The sequence below is a fragment of the Rutidosis leptorrhynchoides genome, chromosome 9, assembly GCF_046630445.1.
Source record: "Rutidosis leptorrhynchoides isolate AG116_Rl617_1_P2 chromosome 9, CSIRO_AGI_Rlap_v1, whole genome shotgun sequence".
Classification (NCBI taxonomy): Eukaryota; Viridiplantae; Streptophyta; class Magnoliopsida; order Asterales; family Asteraceae; genus Rutidosis; species Rutidosis leptorrhynchoides.
Genome location: NC_092341.1, coordinates 112,500,984 through 112,528,393, shown reverse-complemented (window position 1 = coordinate 112,528,393; position 27,410 = coordinate 112,500,984). Strand labels below are relative to the sequence as shown.

The window sequence follows — 27,410 nt, the reverse complement described above, 5'->3', positions numbered from 1 at the left end:
GCTTATTTAACTAATCGCCGCCATCTTTACCTTTTTATCACTGTTATGTCTAGTTTCAACCAATTATTTCTTCCATGAGTTTCATCAATATTACATAATTATTCTTATTGCATCCTGCACCCATTCTAACAGTGATTCATGGTTAATAGTTATTTATGGTCTCATGTTTATAGAATAATAACAAGCTGCTAGTACTATATACTATAGTCTAATTAAATAATAATTTATATATGCTTTTAACTTCAATGGATTCCTACTTTTGAACAATTTAATGAACTGTAAAAGTAGTCACAGAAGAGGAATATTCTTTTTGTTTGTTTTATATTTGTTTATTTATTGTGCTAGAACATGGCACAAGAATCAAATTTTGTAAGCTGTATATAAGAAGGTTACCTAGGCACACCCTGGATTAATGTGTGTTAAACCAACTTAGAGAACACAAAAACAGACAATTGCAACAACCTCGAAGCTAGTCTAAACTAGTGGGAGGTTGTCTGCATAAACTTGCAGACTTGATTCAAATATTTATACTTTCATTTCATTTAATTTATTATACAATCAACATTCAATTAGTTCCAAGAACATTTTAGTTACCACCCAAATCCGAGATCATTATGGCAAGAGGAAAGGTACAGATGAGGAGGATCGAGAATCCAGTCCATAGGCAGGTGACGTTTTGCAAGCGTCGTTCTGGGCTTCTCAAAAAGGCTAAGGAGCTTTCTGTGTTGTGTGATGCCGAAATCGGCCTCATCATTTTCTCCGCTCATGGCAAGCTTTACGAGCTTGCCACTAACGGGTATGTACCCTTTGTTTATGTATTTTTAGGGATGGAAATGGGCGGGAAAAAACCCGTGACCTTGGGTACGGGATGGGTAAAACTTTGTACCGTTGACGGGTCGTGGGCGGGCTGTGGATATATAATACATGGGACAGGTGAAATTTAATCCTTGAATCCATGATACCCGTTTGAGAAACCCGCGGATATAGCCATTAACCCGCATAATAATATATATAAGTTATACATTATATGATGACTGTACTACAGTAGTAATGGTAGGAAGAGTGATAACGATTAACGACTTACAAAGATGAACTGATGATGACCTGAAAAACGGGTTTATGTCATTTTCATAATAGACTACTTTGTTTTAAAAAAGATATAAGCCTATCAAATGAGCCTATAATATGCCATGTATTAAATAATGATGATAATGAAAGTGAAGTTATGACATAGCACTATCACCAGATTAGTGATAGATTTTACTTACTTTATGCTTTTGTTGGTTAATTAAATACTTACAGTTGTATGGTTCAACACGTGCACTTAATGAACTTTTTACACATTTTCATCATGTCCCACGACCTATAACAACTTGTTTTCAAAGAAAAATGTCTAAAATGTGTGATTCTCCCTTTATCAGATACAAAGTATTAGATATCAGATTGAGAAGATGACTAAGATTTTGTGATCAGCTGCCGAACTTATTTCAAGAGAGCTCTACTATTTAGAAATTTTCAGTATATAATATGTTTAGGAATAATTTCACTTATTACATTGTGTAGCAATTAGTATCCAATAACCTATTGGGTTGATTATATATAGATAGATAGTCAAAAGTAAGGAAAACCAAAAAACTTATAGAAGTGCCAGAACTATTAAATTATAAAGATATTTATTTGTGAGTAGTTTAAATCACATATAAATGTTTATGAAGATTAAGATTGAACATAAAATAGTTTGAAAAACCTCTAGTGTATCTTTATAATCAAATATATAATTTCTCGTTCACCTGTGCACGTGTTTGTGAACATATGAAAATAATTAACAATTTAATATGTAAATAGTGGTTTAATTTTTGTTTTTCAATGATACGATCATTAAATAACATTGATATGTAATTTGATGCGTTTAATTGCATAAAAACACGTGATCAAAAAGTTGTTGCAGTTCTGTACCTTTTTGTGGTTCTCGTTTTGAGCCTGACCCTTGATAGTATCGCTTGTAACATATTTTGTGCATGTGTGATTAAAGAAGCATGCAGGGACTAGTAGAGAAGTACATGAAATCTAGCCATTGCTCTGTTGAGGAACAAGCTGATGAAAAGCAAGTTCTGGTCTGTATCTATCTTTTTGTCTCTGTATATTGATTTATTGCAAAGAGAACCAGATGCTTTATTAGTCAATGAGAATATATGAAAAAATAAAATATCTAATCAAGATAACATAACTTTCATGTTTTTTCTACTTTCAAAAGCATTATGGATTCGTTTTTTAAATGTCTCGATCAGTCTCTTACACGTAACATGCACTAGCAAATTACACGCTATATATTTCCATCACCTTGAAAAGTTTATTGGTTCAAGATTAAGACATCGAACTTAAAGAAAAAAAACTTTATTCCATATTAATACTTTCTTGGTTTCACTTTTAGTGAAAAGCCTTATCCTATTTACGATTCAAGTCTGGGACTACCTAAATTATGATTAATACTTAACACAAATATTTCTGGACAACTATCATATATGTACCTTTTAAAAGTCCCTTTATACAATGAAATTTTTTTACGGATGGGTGAAAAGTGTGACTATGGCACATTTTGTTAACTTTGACGAACAATTATCTTGCATGTTGTTACATGTTTGTTCAATATAAGTGCATAGTCCCTTTTGTTCATTACTTTTATTGATCTTCTATCTTACTGGGATGTTTAATTTTTTGGATTGATATTATCATATCGCGATATCAATGTGATTATTCAATTTGTTCTTTTGGTTTCTTAACATCTATCTATTTATGTTCCAGTTTTCTGACTGAGCTTATCAATCTTATATTTTAGGAGTCGAAAATGGAGGTCAACATGCTGAAAAATGAGATTGATGTACTTCAGAAAGGCCTCAGGTATCATTCATTGAACTGCTTTTATAAATAACTTCTCTCATATATACAAATCTAAACTTTAATTAGTTCATGAAATTAACTTGGCAAATTTCAAGGTTGTAAAAATTGCTTGTTGAGATTATCTGCCAGAATCTTGTAGAAATTAGTTGGCTAAATTGGGGATTAGTCGGATTGGACCTTTTATATATTTAGAAAGCTAATTTAAAATTATTATATTTTTAAATATAGAAGAAGACCATAAACATAAACAAATATAAACTTTAACATAATTGTTTAGAAACATAAACATAATCATTCAGTTGTGGAAATACACTAATTCTAATCTAACTTCACATTGCCAACTTTGACTTCCACCAATTTTGATCGATTTTGATTCACTAAATCCAACTCTGGCCCACTAAATCTGATTTTGACCATCAATCAATGTTGACTAATTAATTGAATGGATTTTGGAAATGCTAATCGGCCCGCTTCTAAAAAGGATTAATTGAGGATTAATCGGGTACTTTTACAAGAGTGGGACATAGATGCTCAATAGGATTTACATTTAAGGTTCACATGTCATTTTTTATTTGCTAGGTATATGTTTGAAGGCGGTGCTGGAAAAATGACTTTGGATGAACTTCGAGTTCTTGAGAATAACCTCGAAGTCTGGATGTATCACATACGCTCCGCAAAAGTAAGGTTCATGTGTTAATTGATTCATCATATCATATAGACATTACTACCTCAACTCCATTTTTGACTAATAAAAATATGATCACCGTCTCTAAAGCTTAAACTAGTAAAAACGGTAAACATTGGAGTCATACAAATTTCATGTGCTTCGAGTTGTACAAATGTAAATTTGTACACAATAATCTCAGTGAGTCATACAAAATTCAACAACAACAACAAAACCCAATACCACATGAGTGGTGTATGGGGAGGTGAGATGTAGACAATCCTTCTCCCATCCGAGAATAAAAACAAGTCATTTCTCCACTAAGAGTGGAACACTCTCAAAAGTAGAGAAAGTCATCCCTGTCTCTATTCGACGGAAAAGGAGATTGCTTCCGATTGGACCTCCAGCCAAAAAGTAGGAATTTTTTTTTTTTAAATGGCAAAATAAAAATTGAACATAAAATTAACAAATAAAAATAAAATTGAGACGCCATGAAAATGGTGGAAATCAAAATTTCATGGATATTACAGCCTGACTGGAATTCAATTTAGGCTCTACGAGGCAGTCAAGTCGCCAATAGGACGACACTTGATGTTGCCTCAATAAATAGAGCCGAAAATTCAATTGTGTACAAATGTAATATGCAAAAGAGTGTGTTTTGGGTAGTGGGTTTGATCTGAAACTGAACAAATAGCTGTACGTAAATTATTGATTCCTGCCTACGCGTGTTTTCTACAGATGGACATAATGGCTCAAGAAATCCAATTGCTGAAAAATAAGGTATGCGCTTAAAATTTGACATTTGTACTACTAATTAAATGTTATTAATTAATTAATAACAAGCATGAGTTAGCCGTTATGTAATATTTTGCAACAAGTGATAACTATTAGCGATGTCCTTGGTTAAATGTTTACAGGAGGGGATACTGAAAGCTGCAAATAAGTGTCTCCAAGAGCAGGTAATAAATATATTTTTATAGCAATTAACAGACATTGATAATAACTAATAGGATACAAGTTTAGCCAAAAAATGAAATTTGTTTTACCTGTTAGAAATAGGAGGTTATGTATATTATTTGTGGAAGAGATGATTGATGATTTAGAAGTTTGATTGATCTTGAAGGCTTTGTTTATTACTTGATTTGCTTATTGAATTGCTTTGTTGCTTAATTACAAATGAGGGGTGAAGCCCTCTATTTATACTACTCAATGGAGTAGTCTAGATCACTCCATCATCTACTACTATCTAGATATTTCCTAGTATTTCTAGACCTAGATATTTTACAAGATTATTCTACACACATTCTACACACTTTCACTACTACATATTACAAGAAGTTTCTACATAATGGGCTATAATCTTGATCCAAAATATTTGTATACTTGCAAGCCCAAATCCAAAACAAATAGCCCACAATCAAGTTTAGTTTCCAACAGCCCCCCTTAAACTTGATTTCGTTACTCCGAGCATATTCCGTAATCTCTGAAACGTCTCGTGTTTTAGAGGCTTTGTGAAAATATCAGCAACTTGGTCGAATGACTTCGTGTACTTTATCTGCACCTCTTTATTTGTAACACACTCCCTGATGAAATGGTATTTCGTATCGATGTGCTTGCTTCGATCATGGAAGACTGGATTCTTTGCTAGAGCAATCGCAGACTTGTTATCCACATATATCTCCGTAGCTTCCTTTTGAAAAAACTTAAGCTCATTTAGTAACTTCCTGAGCCATATTGCATGACAGGTGCACGATGTTGCTGCTACAAACTCGGCTTCACACGTTGACAAAGTCACAATGGGTTGCTTCTTCGAGCTCCATGTGAACGCCGTATCTCCCATATAGAACACGAAACCACTCGTACTCTTACGATCATCTATGTCTCCAGCCCAATCACTATCACTGTATCCAACTAGCTTGAAGTGCTCAGAAGGCGAATAAAACAGGCCATAGTCAATCGTACCTTTGATGTAGCGAAGTATCCTCTTGGCCGCCTTCAAGTGATTTATTGTAGGTGCTTCCATGTATCGACTTACTAGTCCGACTCCGTAGAGAATATCTGGCCTCGTGCAGGTTAGGTACCTCAGACTTCCAACCAAACTCTTGTATTGTGTTGGATCCACCAAGTATCCTTCATCATCTTTTGACAATTTGAGATTGCAATCCACCGGTGTGTTCATTGACTTGCAGTCATTCATCTTAAACTTCTTGAGCACCTCATTCGCATAACCTTCTTGGGATATGAATATTCCTTCTTTCTTTTGTTTTACCTCGATCCCAAGATAGTAAGCCATAAGTCCAATGTCGGTCATCTCGAACTCCCGAACCATTGCTTTCTTGAACTCCTCAAACATTTTGGGATTACTACCGGTGAATATCAAGTCATCCACGTATAGGAACACAATCATAACATCTCCTTCCTTGCTTACTTTGGTATATAGAGCATGCTCATGTGGGCATTTTGTAAAGCCATTCTGTTGGAAATACTTGTCTATCCTGTTATTCCATGCTCGAGGCGCTTGCTTCAACCCATATAAGGCCCTTTTCAATTTCAGCACCTTATTCTCTTGGCCTTTCACGATGTATCCCAAAGGTTGTTCTATATAGACTTCTTCTTCTAAGTGGCCATTAAGGAACGCGGATTTGACATCCATTTGATAAATCTTCCAATTATGCTGAGCCGCAAGTGAGATTATTAATCTTATAGTTTCTTGATGTCAAAGCAGAGGGGTATAAAATACTATTAATTTTTAGCAGAAAATACTATTAAATACGATACAATTTTACACAAGATATTTATTTATTTATAGAATGGATATACTTAAACCTTGCTACAACACTTATAGGCAGTGTACCTAATCGTACAGTAGTGTAGTTTTTAGTAAGTCCGGTTCGTTCCACAGGGAAATCTTTAAACAAAGCTCAACGCTATATTAGTTTACTTTTATAAAAATACAAATATATATATAAGTGATATTATTATTATAAAGGGGGGTTTTTACCGTTTAATGACCGGTTTGTCGATTTTAAAACTTTAGTCGCAGTTAAAACCTAATGTAAAATATAAAATAAATACAAGACTTTAAATTAAAGCGTAAAGTAAATAACGATAATGAAATTGCGAATAATAAAAATGCGATAAAATTAAATTGCGATAATTAAAAGTACGATAATTAAAAGTGCGATTAAATAAAATAACAATAAATAAAAGTGCGATAATTAGAAGTGCAATTAAATATAAAATAAAGGAAATTAAATATGAAATAAAAGAATTATGCTTATTTAAACTTCCGTAATCATGATGTTTGACGTGTTGATTTTAGTTTTATTCCCATGGGTTAATTGTCCTTTGTCCTGGATTATTCAATATGTCCGTCTGGTTTTTGTCCATAACAGTCCATCAGTCATAAATATAAATTGCAAGTGTCCTTGTCAAATTATTATTATACCCGAAGATAAATATTCCAACTAATTGGGGATTCGAATTGTAACAAGGTTTTAATACTTTGTTTAATGAATACACCAGGTTATCGACTGCGTGTAAACCAAGGTTTTACTACTTTGTTAACAATTACACCAATTACCCTTGAATGTAATTTCACCCCTGTTTCAATTATTCTAGTGGCTATTAATCCATTCCCGTGTCCGGTTAAATGAACGATTATTCGTACATATAAATACCCCGCCCATCGTGTCCGATCGAGTGTATATGGTAATTTATAGGGACGCCCAATTGTAAATCTTTATATTAACATTAACAAACTTTCATTTAGTTAAACAAATATAAAGCCCATTAATAGCCCATAGTCTAGTTTCCACAAGTGTCGTTCTTTTGTCCAAACCCCAATTATGGTACAAAGCCCAATTACCCAATTTTAGTAATTAGCCCAACATCATGATTACTTCGTTTTAAATAAGCATAATAATAACTTAGCTACGAGACATTAATATAAAAAGGTTGAACATAACTTACAATGATTAAAAATAGCGTAGCGTTACACGGGCAGAATTTCGACTTACACCCTTACAACATTCGCTAACATACCCTTATTATTAGAATTATAATTAAAATTAAAATATAAATTATAAATATAAATATATATTACTTCGTATGAATGAGAAGAAAAAATGATGTTAAATTCGATCAGAATTCGGTTGGCTTTATAGCCAGAAGTGAATTTTGGGGCTCCGCGACTCGCGGCAAAATGGCCTTCAAACTCCGCGAGTCGCGGAGAGGTATTTTCAGTTTACACCCTTGGAGTTTCCTGCTGCCGACGGTTTTAAATATATATATATAATATATATATAATTAATATAATTAATTATATATTATATTATATTTATATATATAGTTAACTTGTAATTTTTAGTCCGTTGCGTCGAGCGTTAAGAGTTGACTCTGGTCCCGGTTCCGGTTTTTCGAACGTCCTCGCGTACAATTTAATATCTTGTACTTTGCGTTTTGAATCTTGTACTCTTGTGATTTCGAGACGTTTCTTATCAATAATTGGAACCTTTTTGATTGTCTTTTGTTCTTTTGAGCTTTTTGGTCGTTTGCGTCTTCAATTCGTCGAATCTGTCTTTTGTCTTTACCTTTTATTATTTAAACGAATATCACTTGTAAATAGAACAATTGCAACTAAAAGCTTGTCTTTCTTGAGGAATAATGCTATGAAATATATGTTCGTTTTTAGCATTATCAAATATTCCCACACTTGAGCGTTGCTTGTCCTCAAGCAATATTGTCTTGAAATACTAGAATCACTTCTTTATTCTTCACACTTTGTACATCAGTGATTTCTATACGGCGGTATAAACAATGGTAGTAACGATATGGTTTACAGTCCCACATGACTATAAAAATTTAGATCCATTAAGGAAATTGGATCTTTATGAAAACATTTGATCTTTTGAAATCTAGTTTTTACCCTAGATAAGTTTTCCGGAATAACCCTTTACCGGTGTTTGCAAAATATTTTTGTGGGTTTGGTGGGTTTCAGAATTGAAAATTTTAGCTCAAAACTTGCGGTTTTGTGTCACCCACTTGCTAACCTTGTATTTGGAAAGCAACACGTCCAGTTTACTTGTTCCGTATATTACCTTTCGGTAAACTACCGTCCGGTTGTAAAGGAAAGCGTTGAACAAGCAACTGTTAAGGCAATGTCCCGTGACATGCTTTTGATTATGGTCTATAACGTGTCGGACGCAATTACTATTCTTGGTAGGAGCAATAGTAAAGCTCACCCTTATAATTTTTCGGTTTGGCACAAAGTCCTGTCTTTGACCATGCTATGCAACCACCGTTCTTACGGTTGATACCCGATTTAATTCAGGTGACCTAATGAATTCCAGGTGAATTCCTAGGATTTTACGTTCAATGGTAATGAACGTATTGAAAATAGGGTTTTCAGAAAACAAATCGGTTTGTATTTTTGATCAAAATATTTTCTCGTTCAAGCTCGAGTTTAGATATCATTGAATTCCATGAGTTTGTAATTCTCAATCTTTAAGGTCAATCTCTAGGATTGAGTAATATCAGTCTTAAAAGCTGATTTTTAATCTTTAAGGAGATTATCCTTTCTGGGGATCTGATTCATTAGTCTTATCCAGCTAATTTGCACGGTGCCTCCCCATTGTACGAGATAAATCCTTCTCATGGTTAGGATAAATCTGACCACTTGGCGACCCTGTTTTATGCTGAGGTCCGTGGATTTCCTGCTGATTTTAGTGATGACTTTTCTAGATTTTTCGTCAACCTACAGCTGGTCTGGACGACAACTTCATGACCTAAATCAAGAAGCGCGTGTCTTTTTCGGAAGACTTTACTTCCTTTTAATGATGGAATTGATTCATCGTGTAGATCCATCTCTTCTTTTCTTTCATCGGGTAAAACAGTTTAGTTTAGTCCAAAGCAAAAGTATTTTCAGTTATTTGTTATAGATATATGTGACATATGTTTAAAATAATTTGGTAAATTTTCCCACACTTGGCTTTTTATTTTTCTTTTTATCGTCCTCTATTCCATTTTAAATGAATTTTGACGTTTTAGTTTGTTTCTCAATTTATGTTCTTTCCGAGGTAACAATAATTTCGGTGTTAAAACCTAGTTTTATCGTTCATAAATATGTATAAACATGATTTGAATTCATTTAATTGAAAATTTAGAAAAATTTTACTAGAATTGGGTAGTCAGTATATAAGACTAGGGCTGTTCTTTTTTATCAGAGAGCACTAGATTCTAATACAACTACTGCTTTACTAGTATTTTTAATGGTAACCAAGTGTTTAATATAAAAAATTTTAAAATCCGAAAGAATTTAACCCCTTCCCACACTTAAGATCTTGCAATGCCCTCATTTGCAAGAAATCAGTAACAATTTAAATTATTGAGGGTGATTTGTGTGAAAATGATTAAATTTTTACCAAAGTTTCCAAATATATTGGCGTTTGTTTGCTGAATGATAAATGGTGCACATCATTTGTTCATTCCGTCTTGTTGTTATTTCACATATATTTTGCATCTTGTCGTCAAAATTAGTTGCTTTTGCTGAACTTAATGCCAGTCTTTGAAAATGCGTTGTTTTACCCTGTTGTGTACATAAGATAAACTGCAAACATATATACATATTTTTGAAGTTTGGTTTATTACCCCACATTCAAAAATTATTAAAATCTAAGAATAAAAGTTAGATAATTATAAAAATAATTACAATATTAACAAAAGTATTAAACATATCAATAATTACATATTACAAAATAATAAAAATAAAAAGTAAACTAAGGATGATATTGGTACCAATAGGGGTTCCACGCATAACCATAAGTGCTATAGAATGCTTCGGCAGGGTCATACGTAGGATATGGTGGCTGCATCTCTATCGACCAAGGAGGGAAGACGGGTTTCGGTGTAGGAATATAGTTTCTACCTATATGTTGGCAATGCGCTATGATCTGGTTCTGATGAACTTGCCAATCCTCAAATGCTCTCTGTCTAGCATTTTCGTATTCCTGAGAAGCTATAAACCTATGCATTTCTTGCATCTGATTCCCCCCTCCTACATTACCTTGTTCCTGGTTTCTCTCTACCTGTGGATGTCTACCATTGTATCGTACTGCGGCGTTATTTCGCCGCTTCAAAACTTTAGCACCATGGTACACATTTAAACCTATAGTGTCGCGGGGTTCCGGCTCTTCTACTAATAATCCCCCCCGACTTATATCCACACCGAGATATTCACCAATCAAAGTAATAAAAATACCACCTCCTATTATGCTATGTGGACGCATCCCTCGAACCATAGCTGATAAATAATAACCCACACAATATGGTATACTTACAGCGCTGTGTGGGTCTCGAATACACATATGGTAAAACAAATCTTGTTCATTTACTTTTTCTTTGTTTTTACCCCTTTGTGTAATCGAATTAGCTAAAAACCTATGTATTACTCTTAATTCGGCTCTATCTATATCCAAATAAGAGTAGTTTCCCCCTTTAAAACGGTGATGGCTTGTCATTTGACTCCACACACCGTGTGTATCAAAATTTTCATCTATTTTCCTACCGTTTAGTATCAATCCTCTACAATCGGCAGACGCTAATTCCTCAGGCGTATATATACGTAAAGCCTGAGCCATGTCCAGTAATGACATGTGGCGCATCGAACCGCCTAACAAAAATCTAATAAAAGAACGATCGGTTAAACTAGCTACCCGATCATTCAACTCTATACTACATAACAACTCTTCACACCATACTTTATATACAGGTCTGCGTATGGTGAATAAACATATCCAGTCATTAAAAGAAGAATTACCATACCTCTGTACCAGTAATTCCCTAATTGGCCCGGCCAATTCTACAGCTTCTAAGGGTCCCCATTCTATGACCCTCGGTACCTCAACAACCTTGGAATGAAGAGTATGCAAACCCCGTTGATATTTTGGATAATCTATCCAAAGTCTGTCAAATCGCAGGTTCGGGTGCAACTGTTCCAAGTGCATATCTGAAAAGGTCATGACTGGATGAGGTACATCCTGCTTGTAGTAGTTATCTACCTCCTGTTGTTCCAAGTTCTCAGCAGGAGCATGGCGGGCTTGGGATGAAGATTCACCCCTTTCATTCTGCAAAACACATCAAACACAAATTTTGTGCATCCAAATATGCATTAGTGTCAGCAAAATCATCAATCAAAATAATTACAATGACATTATCAATTTATATCAAACTTAAGCTTATTTTCACATTTTTATCAAATCTACACTTTTTCAAATAAGCATATACGAAAATTTTCGCCAAGTTCATAAGCATTCAACTCAAATAACATGTCAAAATAATCATTACTAGCAAATAAACAAGTCTCAAATGGCATTATCTTTAAAAAATCAAGTTCATGAATTTTGGACTTGAAAAAGTCCACTTTAATTCTCAAAATCATGTTTAGGCTCAAAGTTTGGATCATTTAACCACCTAGACATGTTACACTACTCAATTTAGCAACAATTCATGACAAAAATCGGCCATAACCTGTTTATATCAAAAAGCCCCAAATTTGCTCAAGAACACAAACCCTAGATTCTAAAGATTTTGAAGTTTTTGGCTTCAAATCATGTTAACAAGCATCAATCTAGGTTATACATGCATAATATACTAACAATTTAACACTAATTACACTAAAAATTAACAAAATTCAAATTATGAAAATATGCTCAAGAACACACTAAAATTCGGATTTAAAGGTGATTTGGGGTGTAATTGTACCTGTTTTCTTGAGTAATTCTTAGATAAGATCCTCCTCAACATGATTGTAGTGAAAAATTTGAAGATTAACGGTGAAAAATCGAGTTTTTGGGATGATTTTCGTGGGTTTTCTCGGGTTTTTTCGAAGTGCAGTATGTGTGTGTGTGTTATTCTGTTCCAGCTCGTTCCTTTTATTTTTTTTTTTTTTTATTTTTTTTTTTTTTTTTTTATAATCTTTAACTTATAACACAATTAAGAAATTAATTTTAAAATTTTGTTTCCCTTGTTATTTAGGACGAGGTCGTTTCGGATTGATGTCCTAGTCCGTCCCTCGACAAAATTTTAAAATTTGTCTTTTTGTAGCGATTGTTTTAAAAGCTAAGATTTTTGGGTTTTTTAATGTTTTTGGCATACTTTTAAATCAATAAGATTAAAAATAATGATAATAAAAGTTCTCGTCCCTCCCTCGGGTAAAGCAATTTCGGTTCAAAGACCTAGTCTTCAACTTACGACGAATTTTTAAAAATCATATTTTTAACTTAATGAGATAAAGTAAATTTTTGTTTTTAAATTCACACAACTTAAATATAAAATTCAAAATTAAAAAATTAAAAATTAAAAATTAAAAATTCACACCAAACTTAAAATTTGAAATGCATAAAATTAAAATTTCATATTTTAAAAATTAAAAATTCACACCAAACTTAATTTAAAAATTCATATTATAAATTCACACCAAACTTATTTTAAAAATTCAAATATTTACAATTTTAAAAATATTGTTTTTATAAAGTTTACAGTATTAACTTAAGATTTAAATATTAATTTTAAAAACATGGTAAAAATAAAATTAAAAATCTTTTTGTCTTTTTATCCCACTTTAATCAATCAAATATTATCAAAAATATGCGCCCCTCTTTTCGGTAAAGTAATTTCGGTTCCAAGACCTAATTTAACTCATGACGAATTTTTGAAATATTTTGGGTTGATTGATTAAAGATATTTATACCTTAAGAATAAACGTTAAATTTCGCAGTGATGTAATAAATTTTTGAACGATATCAATAATTTCGGTCGCCAAACCTAATTTTATTCAATACCAATTTAATACTTTTTAGCGAACAAATTAGCGTTTATTATCAAAAGGTTAAAAATAAAAATAAAATAAAAATAAAAACTGTACAGACATACCTGTGAAATAGATTTCTTAGTTATATGATCTATTATATTCATAAGATAGTCGGTTTAATTGGTCTTCCATGGCTGCATAGGCGTAACCTCGAGCATTCATTGTCTTTTCTTCTAAACATATGAACGGTCCGTCTCTGCATAAAGTAACAAATTCGGTATTTGAATAGGTTTGATTATTTGAACATTTACCTCCATGTGACCATTTTCCGCATTTGTGACATTTTTCTAGGTGTCGTGCTCTTCTTTTCGCTGCGGATTTTGATTTTCCTTTACCAAATTGTAACTTATTATCTTCGCATCTGGATCCTTTTCTAACTCCGTCCATTCTTTCTCTGATTACTGATACTATTTCACTCGGTAGTATGTCATTATTTCTTTTAGTGATCAAAGCATGTAGCATTAGACCATGGTTTAGTTCACAGGCAGTCTTCATTTCGTAAAAACCTAAAAAAATAAAAATTCAGAATGGGGGGAGAAGACTAGTTCTTTAGGGTCTGCTAGGGAAAGACCATACGTGTTCTATTTTCGAGAATTACACGAAAACAGACAATCTAACTCTAACAGAAATACATATTATCCTTTACAGACTTGATTCTCCCCACACTTAGTTAGCTGTGGTGTCGAAATTGTGATTAACTTCGTTGTCGACTTCCATCGGACCATGTATGTAATGTTTAACTCTGTGACCATTAACTTTAAATTCAATTCCATTTGAATTTATTAATTCTATCGTTCCGTATGGGAAAACTCTTTTGACTATGAATGGTCCAGACCATCTCGATTTCAATTTTCCAGGAAATAGCTTGAATCGTGAATTGAAAAGAAGAACTCTGTCTCCTTCTTTAAATTCTTTTGAACTTCTGATTCTTTTATCATGCCATTTCTTCGTTCTTTCTTTATAGATTAACGAATTCTCGTATGCTTCATGTCTTAATTCTTCTAATTCGTTTAGTTGACTTAATCGTAGACGTCCGGCTTCATGTAAATCAAGATTACATGTCTTCAAAGCCCAAAATGCTTTGTGTTCAATTTCTACTGGAAGATGACATGCTTTTCCATAAACAAGTCTAAAAGGTGTGGTTCCAATTGGAGTTTTGTAGGCTGTTCTAAAAGCCCAGAGTGCATCCTCCAATTTAATGGACCATTCCTTCGGATTTGATCCTACGGTTTTCTCTAGAATACGTTTTAAAGCTCGGTTGGTATTTTCAACTTATCCACTTGTTTGTGGATGATATGCGGTGGAGATTTTATGAGTTACTCCATATCTTTTAAGAACTTTCTCAAGTTGATTATTACAGAAATGAGTACCCCGATCACTTATTAAAGCTTTCGGTGTTCCAAACCTTGCAAAAAGACGTTTTAAAAAGTTGACTACAACTCGTGCATCGTTAGTTGGGAGAGCTTGTGCTTCCGCCCATTTAGATACATAATCAATGGCTACGAGTATATATAGATTATTATGAGATTTTGGAAATGGACCCATAAAGTCAATACCCCAAATGTCAAATACTTCACATACTTGGATGACATTTTGTGGCATTTCATCACGTTGACTTATTCTTCCGGCCCTTTGACATGCATCACAGGATTTGCAAAGAAGGTGTGCGTCTTTGTAAATTGTAGGCCAATAGAATCCAGCTTCATAAACTTTTCTTGCTGTTAGTTGAGGCCCATAATGCCCTCCTGTTGGTCCTGTGTGACAATGGTTTAAAATTTTACTAGCTTCATCTCCAAATACACATCGGCGTATTATTCCATCGGGACAACTTTTAAACAGATGTGGATCTTCCCAGAAATAGTGTTTTATATCACTGAAGAATTTCTTTCGTCTTTGGTACGATAATCCTTTTTCAAGGAATCCACAAACTAAGTAGTTTGCATAGTCTGCAAACCATGGGATTTCTTTATAATCTATCTTCAATAGATATTCATCAGGAAAGTTGTCTTGTATGGCCGATTCATTTAGAACTTCTAATTCGGGATTTTCAAGACGAGAAAGATGATCAGCGGCGAGATTTTCTGCTCCTTTTTTATCTCGGATTTCAATATCAAACTCTTGTAAGAGTAAGATCCAACGGATTAATCTTGGTTTAGCATCTTGTTTTGAAAATAGGTATCTAAGAGCAGAATGGTCGGTATAGACCACCGTTTTTGCTAGAACGAGATATGATCGAAATTTGTCAAAAGCAAAGACAATAGCAAGGAGTTCTTTTTCAGTAGTTGTATAGTTCGTTTGTGCTCCTTGTAACGTCTTACTAGCATAATATATAGGTTGAAATCGTTTTTCAATCCTTTGTCCTAAAACGGCTCCCATTGCAAAATCACTTGCATCGCACATTAGTTCAAATGGTAGATTCCAATTTGGTGTTATCATGATCGGTGCATTAGTGAGTTTCTCTTTAAGAATATTAAAAGATTTGATACACTCATCTGAAAAGATGAATGGCGCATCCTTTTCTAGGAGTTTATTCATAGGAGTGGCAATTTTAGAAAAATCTTTTATAAAACGTCGGTAAAAACCGGCATGCCCTAGAAAACTCCTAACTCCTCTAACATTGGTGGGATGTGGAAGTTTAGCAATTACATCTACTTTAGCTCTATCCACTTCAATTCCTTCTTTTGAAATTTTATGTCCAAGAACGATGCCTTCTTTAACCATGAAATGGCATTTTTCCCAATTAAGTACTAGATTTGATTTTTCGCATCTAATTAGCATTCGTTCCAGATTAACTAGACATGATTTAAATGTATCACCGAAGACTGAAAAGTCATCCATGAATACTTCCATGCATTCTTCTATCATGTCATGAAAAATCGCCATCATACACCTTTGAAAGGTTGCAGGGGCGTTACAAAGTCCAAATGGCATGCGTTTGTAAGCAAAAGTACCATAAGGGCACGTGAATGTGGTTTTCTCTTGATCTTCGGGTGCTATTGGAATTTGAAAATATCCGGAAAATCCATCTAGAAAACAATAGTAACTATTTCCGGCTAATCTTTCCAACATTTGATCTATAAAAGGTAAGGGAAAGTGATCTTTTCTGGTGGCGTCATTTAATTTTCTATAATCAATACATACACGCCATCCTGTTACAGTCCTAGTAGGAATAAGCTCATTTTTCTCATTTGTGATGACAGTCATGCCACCCTTCTTAGGCACGCATTGAACTGGGCTTACCCATGGACTATCAGAAATTGGATATATTAATCCTGCATCTAGCAGTTTAATAATCTCTTTCTTAACTACATCTTGCATATTAGGATTTAGTCTTCGTTGGCGTTGCACATACGTTTTATGACCTTCTTCCATAAGGATTTTATGTGTGCAATACGAAGGACTTATTCCTTTAATATCATGAATCTTCCATGCAATGGCTGGTTTATGAGCTTTCAACACAGAAATGAGTTGTGATTTCTCATTTTCAGTAAGAGAAGACGATATTATTACAGGTAATTCAGATTCACCATGTAAATAAGCGTATTCCAAATGGTTTGGAAGTGGCTTTAACTCTAATTTCGGAGGTTCTTCTATCGATGATTTATATCGATATCTGTCTTCTTCTTTTAGCATTTGAATTTCTTCTGTTGTTGGTTCATATCCATTAGCTATAAGTGTAGCTAACATTTCAGCTTCATCAATTGGTTCATTTCCTTCTCCTAAAGAACATTCTCCTGTTCCTTGTAATTCTGGAAATTCTTCTAATAATTCTGCATGTGCATCTATAGTTTGAATATAATAACATGTATCATCTGCAGATTGTGGTTGTTGCATTGCTCTATCAACTGAAAAGGTGACACTCTCATCCTCTATACTTAGGGTCAGTTTCTTACCGAACACGTCTATCATTGCTTTAGCCGTGTTTAAAAATGGTCTTCCTAATATGAGAGGAACTTGAGAATCTTCTTCCATATCCAAAACAACAAAATCTACTGGAAATACTAAAGTACCAACTTTAACTAGCATGTTCTCCATTATCCCTCTAGGATATTTTATTGATCTATCGGCTAGTTGTATGCTTATTCTGGTTGGTTTCAATTCTCCAAGGTCTAGTTTAGCGTATAGTGAATACGGCATTAGATTTATACTAGCACCTAAATCAGCCAATGCTTCTATTGAACTAAGACTACCCAGAAAACATGGAATTGTGAAACTTCCTGGATCAGATAGTTTTTCTGGTATCTTATTCAACAGCACTGCTGAACAATTAGCATTCATAGTAACAGCCGAGAGTTCTTCCATTTTCTTTCTATTTGTGATTAGATCTTTCAAGAATTTAGCATATCTTGGCATTCCTGAAATTACATCAATGAAAGGAAGATTTACATTTATCTGTTTAAACATATCCAAGAATTTGGATTGCTCGGCTTCAAGTTTTTCCTTCTTCATTTTACTCGGATAAGGAAGTGGTGGTTGGTATGGTTTAACATAAGGTTTATCCTTAACTATGTTATCTTCATTAACCTTTTCAACTACCGGTTCTTTTTCCTTATTTTGATCAGGTTGTGGTTCTTGTGGAGTAGGAATAGTTTCATCAGAAGTTACAGGTATTTCAGGTGGTTTAAGTGTTGTACCACTTCTTGTGGTAATAGCTTTAGCTGTTTCATTCCGGGGGTTAGCGTTTGTATCACTAGGTAAACTTCCCGGTTTTCTTTCACCTATTAACCTTGCTAGGTTACTCACTTCTTGTTCCAGATTTTGAATAGAAGCTTGTTGATTTCTAAATGCTTGAGCATTTTGTTCATTTGTTTGTTTTTGAGATGTGAAAAACTGCGTTTGAGTTTCAACTAGCTTCGTCATCATATCTTCTAAATTCGGCTTTTTATCATCGGTTTGTTGTGGTGGTTTGTTTTGAAAATTTGGTCTTTGCTGATTATAAGTATTATTGGATACTTGTTGATTGCTAGGACCTTGTTGGTTATTGTATGGAATATTTCGGTTATAATTCTGGTTTTGATTGTAAATCGGTCTTGGCGGTTGATAATTATTCTGATAATTATTTCCAGGCCTTTGGTTTATGTATGAAATATTCTCTCTTTGTTCCATTGTTAATTCAATACTTAGACAATCTTTTGTCAAATGTGGTCCTCCACACTGCTCACAACTAATTCGTATTGAGTGAATATCCTTAGTCATCTTTTCCATTCGTCTCTCCACAGCATCTATCTTTGCGGAAATGGAATCTAAGTCATGGCTAGAATCGGCTCTAGCTGCTTTAGATGATCTAATGATATCTTTTTCTTGGTGCCACTCATGTGAGTGGGAAGCAGTGTTATCAATAATTTTGTAAGCATCAGTTTCGGTTTTCTTCATAATAGAACCACCAGCTGCTATATCTATGTCTTTTCTTGTAGTGATGTCGCATCCTCGGTAGAATATTTGTACTATTTGACAGGTGTCTAAACCATGTTGCGGACATCCTCTTAACAACTTTCCATATCTTGTCCACGCCTCATATAGAGTTTCATTTGGCTTCTGTGTGAACGTAACAATTTCTGCTTGAAGTCTTACGGCTTTAGATGCAGGAAAAAATTGTTTAAGAAATTTGTCAACTAAAACATCCCATGTATCGATCGCCCCTTCAGGTAACGATTCCAACCAATCTTTGGCTTCTCCCTTTAAAGTCCAGGGAAATAACATGAGATATATCTGTTCATCCTCCACTTCTCGGATTTTAAATAGTGTGCAGATCCTATTAAAGGTACGTAGATGTTCATTTGGATCTTCCTTCGGCGCACCACTAAATTGGCATTGATTAGTCACCATGTGTAGAATTTGTCCTTTGATTTCATAATCTGGCGCATTAATGTCTGGATGAGTAATTGCGTGACCTTGGCCAGTGCGTTTAGCTCTCATTCGGTCTTCCATACTTAAAGGTTCCAGATTCTCCATAATTGAATTTGTTGAATCGGTATCACTGAATGATTCTGATTTAATAGTTCGTTCCTCAACAATCTCTGTTTGAATGATTGGTGGTTCCGGAGGAAAGTTTAATGGTTCAGGATCTACGAACCGTTCCTGAATATTTTCTGGATTCTCAATTGTGAGGTTTGTTTCAAAAACTGGATTATCGGAAATTTGAACTGAAGTACTTGGTCGACTGGATGACGATTCTAAAGAAAAATCAACGGCGGTTATATTTGTTAAACGATGTCTTGATCTAGTTACAGGTGGTGAACGTACAAAAGGTGATGAACGTCTTGCTCGGTGCATTCACTGAATATCCTATTAGTTTTAAAAAGGAAAGAAAAATTATAATAAGTTATCCAATCAATAGACTTTTCTGATTTTGCCCACGTTTCGAATAGCCAAAAGATGCAGCAGAGGGGCAGGATTCGTTTGGTCTCAATATAATTGAGGACTGTTTGGCTCCAATAACCCGGTCCACGTACAAATCCAACTATTACTACGAACCAGAAAATTTTGATGTCTATCAATTTAACCACTCAAAATAAATTTTCGTAATTTTAAGAAATTTAGATAAGAAGTAGAAAAAATTCTAAGTCCTAAAACTAGAATAGCGAGAAATAAGAAAGACAAAGATTGCGCGTCGAAAAATGTCGAAAAAGAAAAAAAATGGTTGAAAAATAAAAGGTGACGGAAAAATAAAAGAAACTTATCAAAACTTAAAAATACTTAACTAATTTAACCTTATTACTACAACTAACTTAAAATTATAATCGCAAATTGAAATTACTAATTGGAATGATAATTGATACATAGTAAAAGGTCTAAAAATATTAAAGCTTACAAGAAAAAAAACTAAATCCCAAATGGAAATAACTTAAAAAGAAACTAAAACTTCAAAAGGCGTCGCAAAATTCTAAAGCACCTAAATCTTAGTCTAAAGAAAAAGCACTTAAGGAATTCTACGGCAAAGCCTAAAAATCTAGGAGTAAAAATAACTATAGCAAAAACTAAGTTTAAAATTAAATATGAGCTAAAAAATACAAATATTACGCTACAACGATTAAAAAGGTACAAAATATAAAAATATACAAAAAGTTGTAAAAAGTACAATTTTTATAAAAAATATTATTTTTATATTATTTATTTAATAAAACTATTAATTTTATAATTTTATTAAACTTATTTATACTAAATACATTAAATTAAAGTAAAAAGTAAAAATAAAACTAAAATTAATAATAATAATAATAATAATTAAGTTAAATAATAATAATAATAAATTAAAACTCCGTAATTAATGCAACTTTAGGGTTTTGTCCGTGTGTCAGAAGACCTCCGCGAGTCGCGGCAAATAAAGAGGAAAACTCCGCGAGTCGCGGGGTTCAGGAATTCAGTTGACAGCTTTTGTTTTTTTACGCGTTTTTCTTTATTTTTTTTTTTTATTTTGTTTTCTGTTTTTTTTTAAATAATTAAAAGATATTAAAATTAAAACTTATATTTTTATAAACTAAAATAAAAATAAAGAAACTTATAAAACTTAAATATTTAACAAAATCCTAAAAATACTAATATTTTTGTTTTTCTTTTTATATTTTTGAATAATTAAAACGTATTTTTACAAAAACGAATTTTAATAAAAGTAGATAAAAATCTTTTTTTTTTTTATATTAGCGTTGCGCTTCCGGCTTTTAAGAGTTATTCCCCGGCAGCGGCGCCAAAAATACTTGATGTCAAAGCAGAGGGGTATAAAATACTATTAATTTTTAGCAGAAAATACTATTAAATACGATACAATTTTACACAAGATATTTATTTATTTATAGAATGGATATACTTAAACCTTGCTACAACACTTATAGGCAGTGTACCTAATCGTACAGTAGTGTAGTTTTTAGTAAGTCCGGTTCGTTCCACAGGGAAATCTTTAAACAAAGCTCAACGCTATATTAGTTTACTTTTATAAAAATACAAATATATATATAAGTGATATTATTATTATAAAGGGGGGTTTTTACCGTTTAATGACCGGTTTGTCGATTTTAAAACTTTAGTCGCAGTTAAAACCTAATGTAAAATATAAAATAAATACAAGACTTTAAATTAAAGCGTAAAGTAAATAACGATAATGAAATTGCGAATAATAAAAATGCGATAAAATTAAATTGCGATAATTAAAAGTACGATAATTAAAAGTGCGATTAAATAAAATAACAATAAATAAAAGTGCGATAATTAGAAGTGCAATTAAATATAAAATAAAGGAAATTAAATATGAAATAAAAGAATTATGCTTATTTAAACTTCCGTAATCATGATGTTTGACGTGTTGATTTTAGTTTTATTCCCATGGGTTAATTGTCCTTTGTCCTGGATTATTCAATATGTCCGTCTGGTTTTTGTCCATAACAGTCCATCAGTCATAAATATAAATTGCAAGTGTCCTTGTCAAATTATTATTATACCCGAAGATAAATATTCCAACTAATTGGGGATTCGAATTGTAACAAGGTTTTAATACTTTGTTTAATGAATACACCAGGTTATCGACTGCGTGTAAACCAAGGTTTTACTACTTTGTTAACAATTACACCAATTACCCTTGAATGTAATTTCACCCCTGTTTCAATTATTCTAGTGGCTATTAATCCATTCCCGTGTCCGGTTAAATGAACGATTATTCGTACATATAAATACCCCGCCCATCGTGTCCGATCGAGTGTATATGGTAATTTATAGGGACGCCCAATTGTAAATCTTTATATTAACATTAACAAACTTTCATTTAGTTAAACAAATATAAAGCCCATTAATAGCCCATAGTCTAGTTTCCACAAGTGTCGTTCTTTTGTCCAAACCCCAATTATGGTACAAAGCCCAATTACCCAATTTTAGTAATTAGCCCAACATCATGATTACTTCGTTTTAAATAAGCATAATAATAACTTAGCTACGAGACATTAATATAAAAAGGTTGAACATAACTTACAATGATTAAAAATAGCGTAGCGTTACACGGGCAGAATTTCGACTTACACCCTTACAACATTCGCTAACATACCCTTATTATTAGAATTATAATTAAAATTAAAATATAAATTATAAATATAAATATATATTACTTCGTATGAATGAGAAGAAAAAATGATGTTAAATTCGATCAGAATTCGGTTGGCTTTATAGCCAGAAGTGAATTTTGGGGCTCCGCGACTCGCGGCAAAATGGCCTTCAAACTCCGCGAGTCGCGGAGAGGTATTTTCAGTTTACACCCTTGGAGTTTCCTGCTGCCGACGGTTTTAAATATATATATATAATATATATATAATTAATATAATTAATTATATATTATATTATATTTATATATATAGTTAACTTGTAATTTTTAGTCCGTTGCGTCGAGCGTTAAGAGTTGACTCTGGTCCCGGTTCCGGTTTTTCGAACGTCCTCGCGTACAATTTAATATCTTGTACTTTGCGTTTTGAATCTTGTACTCTTGTGATTTCGAGACGTTTCTTATCAATAATTGGAACCTTTTTGATTGTCTTTTGTTCTTTTGAGCTTTTTGGTCGTTTGCGTCTTCAATTCGTCGAATCTGTCTTTTGTCTTTACCTTTTATTATTTAAACGAATATCACTTGTAAATAGAACAATTGCAACTAAAAGCTTGTCTTTCTTGAGGAATAATGCTATGAAATATATGTTCGTTTTTAGCATTATCATTTCTAAACGAGCGACGGGAGCAAATACCTCGTCATAGTCTATGCCGGCTAGTTGACTATATCCTTTCACCACCAACCTTGCCTTGTATCTTTCAACTTTACCTTTGGAATTCTTCTTGGCCTTGTACACCCACTTTACACCAATAGCCTTATGCCCTTTTGGTAGTGTAGCAAGATCCCACGTATCATTCTTCTCGATTGCTTGAATCTCCTCGTCCATGGTACGTTTCCACTTTTGGCTTTTTGCTGCGTCTTCGTAACTTATTGGCTCACAATCGGCAAGAAGGCAGAACAATGATAGATCCTCCATAGGCTGGGTTACCTCGTACAACTCCCTAATGCTCCTTGTATGATGTTGTAGCCTACTTGATTCTCCTCCTGATGTTGGTGTCACTTCATTAGGTGTAGTGGTTGGAGTACGTGGAGAGTGCGGAGATGGTGTACTAGAAGGTTCTTGAACTTCTAGATATTCTTCGTTCCTTGCAGTACTTTCGAATGGATAAGGGAGAAAGTCGTAGTTCTCCTCTTCGGGAACATTCCAATCCCATGTTGCTTCTTCATCGAACACCACATCTCGACTTGAGATTACTTTACCATTATTGGGATTGTATAGCTTGTAACCCTTCGAACTTGAGTCATAGCCCACGAATATGAGTTTCTCGCTTTTATCATCGAGCTTCGTCCTCTTCTGATCTGGCACATGAGCATATGCCACACTTCCGAACACTCGAAGGTGTGAGATGCCGGGCTTCCTTCCACTCCAAGCTTCAATGGGCGTTTTGTTCTTGAAGCTTCTAGTGGGCGAACGATTTGCTAGATAGATCGCACAGTCCACTGCCTCAGCCCAAAACTCCTTGGGCATCCTTTTGCTCTTTAACATACTCCGAGCCATATCAAGAATGGTCCTATTTTTTCTTTCCGCAACACCATTTTGCTGAGGTGAATACGGAAGGGTTAGAGGACGTCGTAACCCATTGTTGTAGCAAAATTCCTTGAATTCCTTGGATGTGAACTCTCCTCCACGATCGGATCTCAACGCCTTTATGGTGAGACCACTTTGATTCTCCACAAATGCTTTAAACTTCTTGAACATTCCAAAAGCTTCCGACTTCTCTTTTAGAAAATAGACCCATGTCTTTCGACTAAAATCATCAATGAATAGAAGAAAATATCTATTTTTACCAAAAGACGGTGGGCTGATGGGTCCACACACATCCGTGTGAATAAGTTCTAGAGGTTTCTTCGCTCTACTAGAAGCTTCTGTTGGAAAACTGTTTCGAAAGTGCTTTCCTAGAAGGCATCCCTCACATATTTGATCCGGATGATTAATTGGAGGCAAACCCTTCACCATTCCTTTACTTGATAATAATTTTAAGCCTCCAAAATTTAAGTGCCCGTATCTCATGTGCCAAAGCCAAGAATTATCTTTGAAACATGCTTTTAAACATCTTGGAATGTCATGTTGAATATTTAGCATGAACATCCTATTCGTTGACATTGGCACCTTAGCAATCAAACCTCCTTTTTGGTCTCTTAAAGAAATGGTACGATTTATCATGTGAATATCATAGCCTTTCTCCAAGAGTTGTCCAATACTCAGTATATTCGTCTTCATATTGGGCACATAATATACGTTAGAGATAAATTGATGCCTTCCATTTTTCAAGCGGATGAGAATCTTACCTTTGCCTTTAACCGGGACTTTAGAGGAATCTCCGAAGGTGATATTTCCACTAATTACCTCGTCTAACTCCACAAACATGTTTTTGTCACCGCACATATGGTTGCTTGCACCCGTGTCGAGATACCACAAATTTGATTCTCTGTTATCTTCACCTTTGCATGCTAGTAACAAAGTGTTTTCCACGGCTTCAGTATCTTCTTGTGCAAAATTTGCTCTTTCTTGCACGTAATTGTTTGACTTCTCGCATTCCGAAGCATAGTGGCCAAATTTATGACAATTATAGCATTTGGTTTGAGAATTGTCATACCTTGGCTTTCTACTTGTGTAGCCTCTCCCGCGACCTCTTGTCGGGTGAAAATCTTGACTTCTTTCTTCATTTTTGTAAGAACTATAACCTCCACGTTTGATATATCCTTGCCCTCGTCCTCGGCCACGTACTTGACCACGACCTCGTTGACTCGTTTGATGAGTCTTTTCACTGTTCTCTTCCTTGAAAGAGAGTTTTGCTTGTAAAGCTTGCTCCAATGGCTCCTTATTTTTCTTATTGAACCTCTCTTCATGAGCTTGTAGTGAACCCATGAGTTCATCGATAGTCATTGATTCTAGATCTTTAGATTCTTCAATGGCTACGACTATATAGTCGAATTTTGAATCTAATGATCTAAGAATTTTCTCAATGACCCTCACATCACTTAAAGTTTCGCCATTCCTCTTTAATTGATTGACAACCGCCAAGACTCTTGTAAAATAATCAGAAATTGATTCTAAGTCTTTCTTATTTAAGGATTCGAACTCACCTCGTAGTGTTTGTAGTCGAACCTTTTTCACCTTATCAACTCCCTTATAAGAATTCTCCAAGATCTCCCATGCTTTCTTGGCGGTGGTTGCACTTGCAATTTTCTCAAAAGCTCCATCATCTACACTTTGTTGGATGATGGAAAGAGCCTTTTGATCGTTCATCTTCATTAATTTTTTCTCCTTGCCAAGAGGACCTTTTTCTACAGGTTCCTCATAGCCTTCCTCCACAATCTCCCATAAGTCTTGTCCACCTAGGAAGGTCTTCATTTGGATGCTCCATCGATCATAATTATCCTTTGTGAGGCGAGGAAACGTGATGACATTGTTGGCCATCATCTTGTTGAACCAAGCTCTTGATACCAATTTGTTAGAAATAGGAGGTTATGTATATTATTTGTGGAAGAGAGGATTGATGATTTAGAAGTTTGATTGATCTTGAAGGCTTTGTTTATTACTTGATTTGCTTATTGAATTGCTTTGTTGCTTAATTACAAATGAGGGGTGAAGCCCTCTATTTATACTACTCAATGGAGTAGTCTAGATCACTCCATCATCTACTACTATCTAGATATTTCCTAGTATTTCTAGACCTAGATATTTTACAAGATTATTCTACACACATTCTACACACTTTCACTACTACATATTACAAGAAGTTTCTACATAATGGGCTATAATCTTGATCCAAAATATTTGTATACTTGCAAGCCCAAATCCAAAATAAATAGCCCACAATCAAGTTTAGTTTCCAACATTACCAAAGCTGCAATAGTTTATTTATTTACTAAACTGTGTTTATTTTACTGATACAGATGGAGATGCAATATGGTACTGAATACACTGACCCAACAATCACTAACATAGCATACCCACTAACAGTTCAAAATGAGTTATATCAGTGCTACTAAAAGACGTTATGGCGAAGTTGTAACAAAGATTCACTTGTGAGATTTGTTGCTACAAGCTAGTGTGACTACTATGCAACATATTTATAGGTTGTTGCCCAATAAATGAATTAATGGACTTATGAAATGTAAAACTGTTGTTGTCTGTTTAGTTTTGAAATTTTATGTAATGTGTAATATTTGTTATGAATGTGGTTGAGTATATTTTGGGGATATTTATGTTTGTAACATTGTGGTTGTTTTGCAGAATTACATGAACTTAGAATTTTTTAAATTCATAAGATAAAGGGAATTCAGATTTGTTATTATTGGATGAAATAAAATTACAATTTTCTTTGGTATTAAGTTTGCTAATAAAAAAATTTTTATAATCATTTTGTTAATTATTAATACTATCATAATCATAATAGTAAATAATATCAGTCTTTTAAGACTTAAGAGGTCCTTACATTTAATGTTGGAGCTCTTGGATTACTAATTCACTGTAAGCCTCAAACGACTATGAAACTCAATTAGGCAAGGAGCCTCTTTTGTTTAAGAAAACAATTCAATATTGAGAAAATAAAGTAGGCATTAGTAAGAATATTGTGCTGTATGTTTGCTATCATTGATCTTCAATATGAGAAACAATGATATGCTTCCTATCTCATTTCAGTTTGCATTCTTCCGATTTCTTTCTAACAGGATGGTAAAAGATACGGAGTACTATTTTGTTTCGTGGTGATGAATTTGTTAACTGAAATGAAAAAATTGAAGATCAAGTTACGTGCACTTATAAATATGTCTATAAAATTTTGAACTAATATTTAATTTTTATTTTTATATTCACTCAAAAGATTTATATATTATGGTCAGGTAGTAGCTAATGATGGTAAGACCATTAATAGTGCAGCGTGATAGTCAAAAAA

General features: G+C 33.7%; 1 protein-coding gene across 1 annotated transcript; it reads left to right on the top strand.

The window, feature by feature from the left end:
* The first annotated feature begins 430 nt into the window (after positions 1 to 430).
* LOC139867713 (agamous-like MADS-box protein AGL12) lies at positions 431 to 26,708 on the top strand. Its single transcript, XM_071856076.1, has 7 exons — positions 431 to 796; positions 2,033 to 2,114; positions 2,837 to 2,898; positions 3,478 to 3,577; positions 4,301 to 4,342; positions 4,480 to 4,521; positions 26,410 to 26,708. Exons 1-7 carry the CDS (start codon positions 615 to 617, stop codon positions 26,503 to 26,505), a joined length of 606 nt encoding a protein of 201 aa, XP_071712177.1. The 5' UTR covers positions 431 to 614; the 3' UTR covers positions 26,506 to 26,708.
* The last annotated feature ends 702 nt before the right edge of the window (positions 26,709 to 27,410 follow it).

What these genes read in the sequence shown, in the direction of transcription:
- LOC139867713 (XM_071856076.1), top strand. Translation starts at nt 615, where the DNA reads ATGGCAAGAGGAAAGGTACAGATGAGGAGGATCGAGAATCCAGTCCAT. An exon ending in TACGAGCTTGCCACTAACGG is followed by an intron (nt 797 to 2,032) that starts GTATGTACCCTT and finishes GTGTGATTAAAG; the next exon opens with AAGCATGCAGGGACTAGTAG. An exon ending in GTACTTCAGAAAGGCCTCAG is followed by an intron (nt 2,899 to 3,477) that starts GTATCATTCATT and finishes TTTATTTGCTAG; the next exon opens with GTATATGTTTGAAGGCGGTG.